The 13,478-nt window shown below is 45.6% G+C and overlaps 1 protein-coding gene across 3 annotated transcripts in view; it reads left to right on the forward strand.

Annotated features, from left to right (window-relative positions):
* The window catches only part of FAM114A2 (family with sequence similarity 114 member A2), a 38,735-nt gene extending 32,460 nt beyond the window's left edge, over positions 1–6,275 (forward strand). For all 3 annotated transcript variants that reach the window (XM_075856114.1, XM_075856116.1, XM_075856115.1), the window contains exon 14: positions 1,173–6,275. In XM_075856114.1, the coding sequence (XP_075712229.1) occupies positions 1,173–1,265 (93 nt within the window). In that variant the 3' untranslated portion in view covers positions 1,266–6,275. The remainder of the gene's footprint in view (positions 1–1,172) is intronic.
* Positions 6,276–13,478: the final 7,203 nt, after the last annotated feature.

A 13,478-nucleotide genomic window follows, 5' to 3' on the forward strand; every position in this document is an offset into this window, starting at 1 on the left:
CCCCCTAGTGGTGGCTGCATGCAACCAGAATAATATAATATAATGTATGAAGTAAAAAAACAACTATATCCAGATACATTATGAAATTAACCAGCACAGCATTTTTGAGCTTAAAACAGAATGGTGGACATTACTTTTGATGACGTTTTGGTACATGTGGTAGAGCCATCAGTGGGGGCTGCGAGCCATTTCCTGTGGGGCCCTATAACTCCTGCGTTATGTTATGCATGTGAATGCAATCTGGCTTTGGGACCTATTTATTTCCATAATTTAAGCTGGAGTTGATAAATAATACATTAACATTTTTTGTGGGTCTGTGCCACCCCAATACTGCAAAGTGTGAACAGTGTCAGGTGCTTCGCTACGATATCCTCGGCCCCAGATGCCGGACTGTTTAACAATGACTTCACATACAGATATAATAAAGACATGATATATCCAATCTATATACATTATAAAATTCATTCATTTATATTGTGAGAAGAAGGCCTGACACCGTTACATCACCTTATAAATCTGCTTTCTTACGTGGCTGGATGGATTATGGACGCCCTTTCTATAGCATAGCAAACTGAATAGAATACAAAGGACCGGCTTTACGTTGAATGATGCCCGGTGCAGTACAAAACCTTCCGCCACCCCCATGTGCTATACTGCTTACATAGTGCCACTCAATATGGTGCCTAAATAACCGTGCCATACCTTAACACTTCTATTCAGTATCCGAAATAGCAATGCTGTACAGTGCCGCCACCATACAGTGCAATAACAATATACTGTGCAGTGCCACGCAACGTCTTACAGTGCTCAAATAATACCAAAATAACCAAATAAATCTCTGTAAGTCAGGAAATCTAAGAACTATCCTATATAATGTCTCTATAACACTGCTGAACAGTTAATATTAAGATTTGTGGGGTCACAAGCCGTGGTTCCCCCTTCAGCAGAGGCGATTAATGTGCCCTAGGCACCTGCACAGTTTGCCCATCCATAAAGCCACCCCTGCCAAAGTGATTAGCAGCCTCCTCCGGTGGGTTGTGTAGGAGTCTCTGGTTTCTGATCTCTGCTTCTGTTCTTCTAGTCTTGTTGTGGACGTTTTCTGTTGATATGAGTCGGCGATGCCCTTATCAGAACCACTGACCCCCGTTTCTTTCTTCCGTTCTCGTTGACAGGCATCAAACAGCGCTTCCTATATACAAGACGCATTCCAGCTTCTGCTTCCTGTACTTGAAATCTCTCACATCCAGAGCAGGACTTCATCTTAGAGCGTCTCGGGCAAGATCGTCATCTCTGTTTTGTTATTAGGTCTTAACCCAGCCCTTCCCCCCTGAACCCTTCTAGTCTGTGAGACGTGTTTGACCTGCAGCAGGTTTGAAAAACGAAAAAGCAAAAACCAAATTTTCGGGGAAAAAAAAGCAGATCTAAATTTTTGTTTTTGACTTGTATCATATGTTCTATGTAAGTGGATAGTTGGGAACTCTATATTTTGCTGTTACTTTCTGAAATTAAAGGGGTGTACCTACAACTGTCTGGGGGTGGGTTATTTAGGACTTCCACCAGTCGTTAAAAAAATGGGGTTCATTCCCTGTTTTTAGTGGACAGGACGATACACGTGGGGTCACCTCTGCATTGAATTTAGTGGGGTCTATGGAAACTGGATGTGCACTTCTATGTTTGGGATCAGTCATGGCAACCGACCTCTTTAAATTGGGGCATCTATTAGGAAGCTTAAATGAAAAGCTAACAGGACTGGCCCCCAAAATGGCCATTAGGTGGCAGCAAAAGAGAAATAGCGCAATATGATAATCACATGACCACATCTATGGCGTCCTTCTTGCTGGGCAAGGTTTTGTCTCTTCATACATTGGTGGGGTACTCCAGGATATGCCACTCATGTCTGATCGTCGATGTGACCCCGGCCTGTAGCTAGAAAGAAGCTAAGAAAGTGCCGTGCCACTTCATCTCCTGTGACCTCCGTTAGTTTTTTTTCCAGGTGTCAACATGGATGGCCTTTATAGTCCCCCATTTTAGCGACCCCCTATGGATCGGACATTGGGGCATATCCTGTCAACATGCCACCAATGTCTGTGATTAGAAAACCCCTTTAATAGATGTCCTAAATTAGAGAGGTCTGACCTGTTAAACTTGTTTGATTTTATTGGAAAATGCTTAAAAACTGCACTGTGTGAACAAGGTCTTGAGTGTAATATTTAGGTGAATTTTACAGAGTTTTAGACAAAATGTGCGGAAATATCCTTATAATACAAGTACACAGCAGGGACCTATCTGCCTCGTACTGGTTCTGGTCACGTTTTTTCTATAAAAGGTTTTATATATCTGTAAAAGCCAAACCACATCGTAAAAGTTGGTTGTAATCTTCTCTGCCATAATCCGATAAACGCCGCGTATGATACGTGTCAAAGAGCTACAAAGAATATATTAACAGGACAACTCTAAAGCATTGCATTACTTGAAGAGCGAACGACCAGCAAAAAACTGAAAAGTTCCATCGAAAATGAGTACTGTCTGTACTGTATTTTTGTTCTGGGGTAGTAGGGGTTAATGCATGTTTCTCTGGTAGACTGGGGCAGGGGTTAATTCCACCATTATTGGCGGTCTAGGATAGTGAAGGGGTTAAGGGACTTCTTCAGGATTAGAAAAACATGGCTGTTTTTTTTTTTCTTCTAAAAACAGCGCCATATCTGTTCACAGGTTGTGTGTGGTATTGCAGCTCAGCCCCATTCACTTCAATGGAGCGGAGCAGAATTACCAGCCACAACCTGTAAACAGTAATGCTGTTTTTAGAAGACTGTAGCCATGTTTTTCTAATCCTGGGCAACCCCTTTAATGTTTGCTTCCCTTGTGGTCTAGGGTGACGCAAGAGTTATTGCCCCTTTACTTGGACTAGGGTATAAGAGGTCTTAATGTTTAGTCGCCTGCCCTGCTGTGTTGTGTCTTTCATAGTGTTCGGCTTCCCAGTACTGTGGCGCTGTTCTCTTTGTAATCAGAATCACCGCTTTATCGGCGCTCGGCGTGACTACTAATCGAAGGCTTGAGGGGGTCTGGCGAGTTTTTTTAAATTTAATTTTTTTAAATTTATTTTAATATTTGATGTCATTATAATGTATACGTTTTCTCTATTTAATAAAGAAATCCATCTCCGCTCATAGTCTATGCAGAACACAGACGCTGACATCATAACTATAAAATTCCATTAGTTCGGCATCTGTTCATGCAGAAATCTTGCTAATCTGGCATACAGCACAAATAGTGCCGCTCTGGATTAGCAGGAATTTAGGCTCTGTTCACATTCGTGTCATGATATATAACGGAAGTCGTGGCGCCGGGACTGATCCATTGACTTTACTGGGGTCTGTCATGGTTCTGGTATTCCTGATAGCGAGGAAAGCGCTGCCGGCTGTGCTGGTATATGCTGCTGTGCCCACTCTGATGCCTTATTGTACCCCTGATGCCAGTGTACACACTGACTACACAGCTGGAGGCTTGTGAGGATGTTGGTGGGACACGACCGTCAGTCACTGGCATATCAAATATATTTTTCTACGAAACTATGAATAAAATAACCGCACCGTCATCCGATACATTTAGTGTTTCCATAAATTAGGCCCAAAGTGTTCTCCAAAAGAAATAATGATTTGGTCAACATTCATATACACCGGGTGTCCGCAGCCCTCGGCACGCCGGCTGTTGCGAAACTGTAATTTGCAGCGTGCCCTGGCAGCATGCGGCTGGAATAATAAAGCCTTTGGCTGGCAGTGCATGCTGGGAGTTGTAGTTTATTAACAGCTGCGCCTGCTACACAGTCATAATAAACAATTGGGCTGCTCTTTTTAGATGAATTTCTTAAACACCTGCCCAAGACGACCCACAATTCTTAAATAGGTAAAGGGTTAACAGGGTTGTAGGCTGCCCTAAGGCCGGGTTCCCACGTAGTGTAAACGCTGCGGAATTTCCACAACGGAATTCTGTGCGGGAAATTCCGCAGCATTTACAGTAGCAGCAAAGCGGATGAGATTTAGAAAATCCCATGCCCACGCTGCGGGAAAAAAAAAATGCACAAAAGTCGTGCGGTGCGTGTTCTGTGCGGAGACGCTGCGTGTTTGGCCCATAGATTTTAATAGGGAACAGAAATTCTGCAACAGATTTATGTTGCGTTTTTTACAGCGTTTACGCAGCGGAAAAGCAGTAAAAACCACTGGAAATCCGCAGGTGCACATATACTGTGCTATAACCAATGTTTAACACTAAAAGCGCAGCGTTCCTGCCGCAATATGAGCAGAAAAAACGCACTGTTTTGTGCGAATTTCAGTGACTGATTTACCAGCGTTTTACTTAAGATTCTGCTGCAGATATTTTTATTTTTTTCTAATCTGTTTAATTTTTCAATTTGTATTTTTTATAATTTTTTTTTTTATATACATGATTATGGAGGCAGCCATCTTGCCTGAGCTGCTGTTAACAGCATTTAGAGATTTGTTTTACAGCAGCCACATGGACCATAGGACCCATTGACTTCTATGGGAGAGTTTTCTAGGCACGCTCTGTGACCTGGGCAGAGGTCATTGTGCAGGGAGGGGGAGGAGGGGAGCTGTGTCCATCCCCTATTGTCAGTGGTGGGTCCTGTGTTATCTATATAGAGGTGTCACCTATCCGTGTAATCCTGCCTGTGATGATAATGAGATCACTGCTGAGAAGTGATCTCTACAGAACAGGAAGGGTCAGTGTATTGTGAAGCTCAGTGGCCAGAGTGAGAACTGCAAGAGTCAGAGTATTTTATCTTTTTTAAATATATATAATAACATGGAAAAGGGAAAAAAAACATTCTTAAAAATTCTTAAAAGAAATATGTTTAACATAAAACTTGATATAAACCATAGATCATTTTCTGATGACACATTCTCTTTAAGACATCTGAGACACTCTTGATTATTGTTCTTTAAACGGGGTGGGGGAGGTGGGGGGTGGTAATGCTTCAGTGGGCATTGTAGGGGTGCGGTGGGTATGGCTTTTGCAGTGCAGCAGAGCTCTGGTCTTAAAGAAGTATTCGCACTACAGACATTGATGGCGTTGATGGTCCTCTTAAACACAGTGGCGCTACAAAATGTGCCACTTCGCTTCTTGCCGGTTCCACTTGGCTTCTTGTGGAGGCTGCATCTTCAACCACTGACTATATGGGGGTAACTGTGTGGCCTCTGAAAAAAAGCTGAGAGGAAGGGGCACTGGACTTCGTTATGCCATTCATGTCTTTAGTAAGTTCAGCAGTCCTGTCAGTTGGACATGCTCAGGACAGATCGTCAGCATCTGAATTTCAAAGAACCATAGCTCCATTCACTGACAGCAAAAAGTTATAGAATCATTAAGGGATAAAATAAGTGTCATTTAGGAAGAAGATTTTACTTTTACATGTGAACGTCTAATGATCTGTCAGACTATAGACTACTGTCATAGTAGGATCAGTGTGACCGACAGGGCCCCCCATTATCTCAAGTATAAAGGGTGTTCCGTGTAAAAAAATCACTTACCATTGACAAGAATGGAAGAACCGGACCCATGCACACAACCGTAGTTTTTATCCGCAAATGCTGAAACATTCATTTCTATCGGCCACGGACACCTTCCTGTATATTTACGGGTGTGTGTGTCCGGGCCCTAGAAATTATCCGCAAGAAAATAGGACATGTCCTATTTTTTTGTATTTACAGACTGTGCTCCTATACTTATTACTGTAAGCACAGTCCGCAAATGTAGATGACACTCCGCGACCCGTCTGTGCAGTATTTACGGCCTGTAAATACTGCACGATCATGTTCATGGGGCCTTCGTTGCCATCCTACCAAAAATCCCTTATTCTTGAGATCAAGGGACGTCCCAGCCGTCACACCTGCGCAGATCACCGCTCCATGGCATATCGGATTGTCGTATCCTAAAACTGATTTGGTGGTAACCCCCGGGCAGTTTTGCGGTAAAACCGTGCTGTGGGCGCTACGTGTCTAAGGGCATACAGGACGACGCCTGCAGATGGATGACATTCACGTTCCAGAAATGCACCCAGTCATCCATGATACAGTTACTATGGGAAACCATATAGCGAATGACTGTGGGTTCAGTCCGGGGTGTCAGGGTCTCATTACCCCTACACTCACATCCTCTAGAAATCTCATCCTACTAACGTCTCAGGAGGAAATCTGTATTTTTCTGTATGTATATTTATACTTGTATGGGTAAAAACCCTGAAATAAAACTGTTTAACGAAATACCGGTGTGATTGATTGACTGAAGTGACGGGACTGGGGGCGCCCTACTGATTTATATTACTAAAGTGGGGTCTGTGTCGCACATGCAGAACATTCTTCCACCTTTTTTGGGCTCCCACAATAATTTGTTCCTAAACTCGGGCCTGCATAATGGGAATGGGCATGAAAGAATTATTGTAAAATGTAAGCCACTGGATAGGTGATCAATATCTCATCAGTTAGGGTCCGACCACTGGGACCCCCACTGATCCTGAGAATGTTGTTACCTGTGCGCCCTATATTTATGGATCAGTGCTGCGCATGCTCAGTCACCACTCCATTCACTTTCTATCGGACTGCCGGAGATCACGCTCAGCAGCCCCATAGAAAATGAATGGAGCAGTGCCTAATCGTGCGCATTACCGCTCCATTCATACGGGGCGCACACATATGGCTAGGTAAGCCCATTCTTGGGAACAGTGGGGGTCTCAGCTGTCGGACCCCACCGATCAGATATTCACCTATCTTATGGATAGGTACTAAATATTGATTATGTGAAAACCTTTTTAAGGCTCCCTTCACATCACGTTCATTGTTTGACGTATAAACCGGTAATGACCCTTTTGATGACTTATACGTTAAACGGATAATTAGGAATCTGTCACCCATAAACTAATATTGTGTCCATTTAAAGGGTAACTAAACGTTCAACAAACTTCTGACGTCATAGTGACATAAGTTTTGATTGGATGGGTTCTGAGCACTGAGACCCCCACCGATCTCTAAAACGAAGCAACAGAAGTGCTCGTGTGAGCGCTGAGCTGCTTAATTTCTGTTTGGCTTTTTCCGGAAAGCCGTTGTAGCGGAGGACGGGCTCATAGACATTCTATTGAGCCCGTACTCCGATACATTGATTGAAAAAGCCGAACAGACACGAAGCGGCTGAGCGCTCACACGAGCACTTCTGCCATTTATTTTTAGCGATTGGTGGGGGTCTCCGTGCTCGGACCCCCACCAATCAAAACTTCTGACATGTCATTATGACGACAGAAGTTTGTTGGTTTGTTGAACGTTTTAGTTACTCATTAAAGTATGTAATGAAAAGCCCATGATGTATATGAGGTGCGTCCCAAAAGTAATGAGAATGATTTCCCCCCAAATTTTTTTTTCAAAAAACATACAATTAGGCTCGATCACCTTTAGGCTGGGTTCACACGAGCATGTTACGTCCGTAATGGACGGAACGTATTTCGGCCGCTAAACCCGGACCGAACACAGCGCAGGGGGCCGGGCTCCTAGCATCATAGTTATGTACGACGCTAGGAGTCCCTGCCTCTCTGCAGGACAACTGTCCCGTACTGTAATCATGTTTTCAGTACGGGGCAGTAGTTCCACGGAGAGGCAGGGACTCCTAGCGTCGTACATAACTATGATGCTAGGAGCCCGGCTCCCTGCAGTCTGTTCGGTCCGGGACTTACGGCCGAAATACGTTCCGCTAATTACGGACGTAATGTGCTCGTGTGAATCCAGCCTTGATGTGAGAGGTTGTTTAGAGCCCTCGTCGCGGCTGACTGAACGTTTTTAAAAGTATCAAAATCATGTCCTTTCATGTGAGTTTTGATTTTGGGGAACAAAAAAAAGTTACAGTGTGCCAATTCAGGGCTATAGGGTGGGTGAGGTAGGGTAGGGGTGGTTATTTTTTGTGCCAAAAACTCCCTCACAGCCAATAATGTGTGACTCGGCGCATTGTTATGGCGGAGGATCCACGTTTTGGCACTGTCAGGGCGCACTCGCAAAACGTTGGTGCCGTTAAAGGGCAGCCTTGATAAGGGCCACATTTTTATTGGTTCTTGACGTTGAAGGTCGCAATGAGCGTTGTTCATCCCCAACGGCTTCTCTTCCATCCTTGAAGGCCTCGTGCCATCGGAAATCTGGGGCTGACGACAAATCAGCTTCCCTGTAAGTTGTCTTCAGCATCTCTAAGGTTTCTAAAGCTCTTCTTTTACGCAAAATTTGCTCGCTGCTCTTCTGAATTTTTGCCCCTGAAGAGAGGGAAAAACGTGGGTGCACGTTTGTAACGTACACTTTGAAAGATTCGGGCTCAACTGGGGATGGTCCGGCACAGTAGACTTGAGATACCCCCACAACAACCTTCTTACTCCCTTTCCTCACACAGCTCTCATGGGAGGGCGTAAAGAATCATTCTTATTACTTTTGGGACGCACCTCATACGTTAAACTACGCTATTGTTTCCGTTAAAAAAGAAAAACTTTACGGAACGGAAACCAATGGAAACAGATTGCAATGGAAGCATTACCATTAAAATCAATGGTGATGCAAACAGAAGCTATGGTTTCTGTTTATCTGTTCCTCTGACGGAATGGATGTACGGAAACCCCAAACGGAGCCCGACTAGAGGTGATGTGAATGGACCTTAAACGTAATGTAAATGGGGCTAATATGTAACATTTTTTATATATCATTAGTGGGGAGGAGTGCCACTAAATCCCTCATATTGCTTCTGGCGAGACATAAATCCAGCTACTCCTCCCTAATTCATAGAACACAAAATATACATCCTGAGATAAGCCGTCCGGAGACGTAACGTCTGACACAGGAGGATTCAGTTGTAAAGCTAAATGTCCATAGTAAATCAGAAAACCCTTCTTAAAGGGTTCGTCCAGGATTAGGAAAAAAGGCTCTGCTTTTTCTTATTCAAAGTTTTATTAAGTTTCAGTACACAAAGTTACAAGACATAGTGGAGGGAAGGCCTCCACACAGTAAATTAACAAACAAACAAGGTCAAAGACCAAAGCAAAAACCCACTAAAACAAAATCAGAAATGTGCATCACATCCCCATTCAAGAACATTATTCAGTATACGTCAGTAGCATGAATGAGTTCATGAGCAAAGCAGCAGAGCATATGTTGAGGCCACTTAATTGAAGCAGAGAAGGAGAGGCACATTACCCTAGACAGGGGAAAAGAACGAATAGAAAAGGCCCCAAGAGAGGGAGGGAAAGGAGGGAAGGGCGAGGGCAAGAGGATCCTGGACTCCTGTTCCGGGGTATTATGAATGCAGCCAACAGAAAATAAGCACCACCGTACACTTCACAGGGGCATAGGCCAACTCAGGTTACGGCCGTGAGGTATGAAGAAGACGAAAGGAACACTATCCATGGCGACCATGTAGACGTATATTTTACCACAGCTGCCGGGGAGTGAGCTACCAAGTGTTCCATGTGCTGTATCACGGCCACCTCCCGAAACCACTCATCTAATGTTGGAGGCATTGCAGTTTTCCACCTGCGCGGGATCACTGACTTTGCCGCCTGAAGGAGATGTCTAGCTAGGGAACTTTTATAAACGTGTATTGGCATCGGGAACATAAATAACAGAGCAGCTTCTGGGGAATCGGGAACAGAAACTCCGGTAACCTCTAGTATTAATTTAAGTACTGCATCCCAAAAACTCCTCAACAAGGGGCAACTCCACCAGACATGTGACATGGAGCCTCCCGCAGCACCACACCGCCAACAACTGTCAGGCACAGATGGAAACCATTTATGCAGAGCCGCCGGGACCCGATACCATCTAGAGACAATTTTGTAACTAGTTTCCTGGGCCCTACTGGCTATAGAGGCTTTTTGAGAAAGGGTGAAACACCTCTTCCACTGTGCTTCTGTAAATGTAGTCTGTAATTCTCTCTCCCAAGCCCCGCAGAAGGAGGGGAGTTGTTGGGATCGCTGTGCAAGTAGTAGTTTGTATAATGTGGAGATGGTGTGGGTAGGGGGCTGGGTGGAGACACAGAGGCGTTCAAAGTCAGTTAACAACCGGTGGAGATGTGCGCGTCGATTAACGGCTCCATAAAAGTGCTTCAACTGGGCGTATTCATACATACGGCGAGGAGAGAGCACGTCATCGGGGCAGATAGAGGTTAAAGGGAGAAGAGAGGAGGCAGATAGAACCTGTGCAAAATACAAGGGGTTGGTGGGTGACCTACCTAGGAAGGAGCGACCAGCCTTACCAGCAGGAAAGGCAGGATTGTCCGTAACCGGAGTTAAAGGACCCAGGGGGTCAACCAGCGTACTTCCAGGCTTTATGTGCCTCAACGCCTCAAGGGTATGGTGTACAACAAAGGAGGGTTGGGTCGGTCTATTCCCAGGCAGGGTCCACGGCAAGGTAGATAGGGTACTGGGGCATAGTTGTTGAGCCAAACGAACCCACAATTTTGATTCTCGGTTGTGAAAAAAATCTAAAACCCGCGCATGTGTTGATGCTAGATAATAGAGCCGATAGTCCGGCAGACCCACCCCACCCGCACCCCTGGAGCGAGTCAGAAGAGGTCGGCTCAAACGCGGACGACCAGTCGGCCAAATGAAGGAGCCAAAACACTGCTGAAGCCGCAACCAGTAGGTAGATGGGATAGTGATGGGGATGGTCTGCAGGAGATAAAGTAAACGGGGGAGTAGAGACATTTTAATAATATTAATCCGGCCGAACCAGGAGAATTCAGTCTTATGCCAGGAACTAAGGTCAGTACGAAACTTGGCCAGCAGGGGGATGAAGTTATTTGTAAACAGCTGTGTGAGGTCTCTACTTATACGAGCACCTAAATATGTAATGCCTCTGGAAGGCCACGAGAAAGGGAAGTTACTTTGGAGAAGCGACACTAGCTGGGCAGGGAGAGAAACATTTAACGCTTCAGACTTAGAGAAATTAATCTTGAAATTAGACCAAGTTCCAAAACGGGACAACTCGGACATCAAAGAAGGGAGGGAGACATGAGGGTCTGTGAGATAGACCAATAGGTCGTCAGCAAATGCCGAGCACTTATATTCCATTCCTCCAATGGTAATGCCTTTGATATCCAAGTTGTTCCGGATGGAGGCCATGAGATGCTCCATGACCAGGACATACAACAGGGGGGACAGGGGGCATCCCTGTCTAGTGCCATTATGAATCGGGAAAGGTGCCGAGAGGGATCCATTTATTTTTATTTGGGCCGAAAGTGTGTGATACAGTGCCATAATTTTTGCCAGGAAAGAGGGTCCCATACCTACATGTCGAAGGGTTTGGTGAAGGGCAGGCCATGATATTCTGTCAAACGCCTTTTCGGCATCCAGGGACAGGATCATGAGCGGGATGTGTTTAGTCTGGGCATGGTGGATGATATCAAGTGTTTTCAGGGTGTTGTCCCGCGCCTCCCGGCCCGGTACAAACCCCACCTGGTCCGGATGAACTAGACCAGGCAGGTATTTATTCAATCTATTGGCAAGCAACTTGGCATATATTTTTAGATCTACATTGAGTAAGGAGATGGGACGATAACTTGAGCAGAGTTGAGGGTCTTTACCCGGTTTAGGGATAACCGTGACATGGGCTAAAGTGGAGCTGGGAGGAAACATGACCTCTGGGGACACAGAGTTAAACGCTGGCAGTAGGGGCGGTATTAAATGATCAGATAACATTTTGTAGAATTTGGCAGTATAGCCGTCCGGGCCAGGACTCTTTCCCCCAGGAAGATCGGTTATAACCGCAAGGAGCTCCTGGGAGGTGAAGTCCATATCTAGTTCCTCTGCTATCTCCCTAGACAACGGTGTGAAGGGAGAGGAGAAAGAATCCCGGTCCGGAGGAAGGGAGGGGGCGCGGGCGGGTGAGTCAAGGCTGTAAAGGTCAGAGAAAAAACTATGGAAACAATCCGCTATTTCCGGGGTCGTGTGAACAACCTGGCCAGACGGAGATTTAGTGTTTGGTATGTGTGACTGGGCAGTCCTAGCCTTTAAAGCTCTGGCCAACATGCGTCCGCTCTTATTGCCAAACTCATAGAACCTACTACGACAGACTTGAAGAGCACGCTGCTGGGCCGAGTCCAGCAGCCGCCTGGCCTCCTGTCGGGCAACCTGTAATTCCCGTAGAATCGGAAGAGAGAGCGCACGCTTGTGAGCCAGTTCCAGGGAGCTAATTTTTTGGAGCGCAATTTTAAGGGAATGGGCCCTCTCTCTTTTAAGGCGCGCCCCATGTTTTATGAGTACCCCCCTAAGAACACATTTAAGGGCCTCCCAACGAATCAAGGGGGACGTGTCATCACAAGCGTGATCCAGTGTAAAATGCTCCACCGTCTTAAGCAAGTCAGCATGGCATACCCCATCCAGGAGGAGGGACTCGTTAAGTTTCCAAGTCCAGGGGCCCTTAGTGAGGAAGGGGAGCTGCAAGGTGCAATACACCGGCGCATGGTCAGACCACAGAATACTACCAATCGACGTGTTGGTGACGCAGGGGAGAGCATGCTGCTGCAGAAAAATGTAGTCCAAGCGACTGTATGTGCCATGCGGATGGGAGTAAAAACTATAATCCTTATCAGCGGGATGTTGAATGCGCCATGCATTACATAGTTGGAGCTGCAAGAGAGCACGTTTCACCCGTCTGATAGCACCATATGCCAGACTCGAACGACCAGTAGAATTATCCACTGTCGGATCCAAAGTGAGGTTGAAGTCTCCGCACAGCACCACAGTCCCCCTGACCACCGGAAGGGCAGTATCTATAAGTTTAAGAATGAAAGGCACCTGTCCCTGATTGGGAGCATAAGCATTAATCACCGTGAACTCCCTCCCACCAATATTAAGCACTAAAATGATATACCTAGCGTCGGGGTCCACGACCGAATTGACAACCTGATGGGGGAGGGACTTGTGGAGCGCTATGGCCACTCCACACGCTCTGGAAAGTGGGTTATTATTGAAGTGCCAAGTAGTGTAAAATTTATGTTTAATGGTAGGGGTGTGTCCTTCCTTGAAATGTGTCTCCTGGAAGCATGCAATGTGTACCTTACGCTTGTGTAGATGGTGGAGGATTTGCGCCCGCTTTTCAGGAACATTCAGCCCCTTCACATTGAAGGAGGCAATATTGAGGTCAGCCATGGATGTAGACTAAACGGCTTGGAGATGTGCACTGGAAAACCCACGAGTGGCAGGAGTCCAGGATCGCCAGGAGGAAGGAAGGGGAAGGGAACAAGCTAGAAGTAAAAGACAGAGCATTAGAAAAAAAACCACATACAAGTATTCAACAAAAAAGGCAGTATGAGAAACACTACCGCATCAACTAAACGCACAAATGCGAAAGACCAAAAATTTGGTCCAATACCTACAGGGGGAAGGTGACAACTATGCATGAGTTATCCACACTCCCCAGCGTACTATAATAAAAGTATGAACAGCTTAA

The sequence above is a fragment of the Rhinoderma darwinii genome, chromosome 3 (genome assembly GCF_050947455.1).
Source record: "Rhinoderma darwinii isolate aRhiDar2 chromosome 3, aRhiDar2.hap1, whole genome shotgun sequence".
Taxonomy (NCBI): Eukaryota; Metazoa; Chordata; class Amphibia; order Anura; family Rhinodermatidae; genus Rhinoderma; species Rhinoderma darwinii.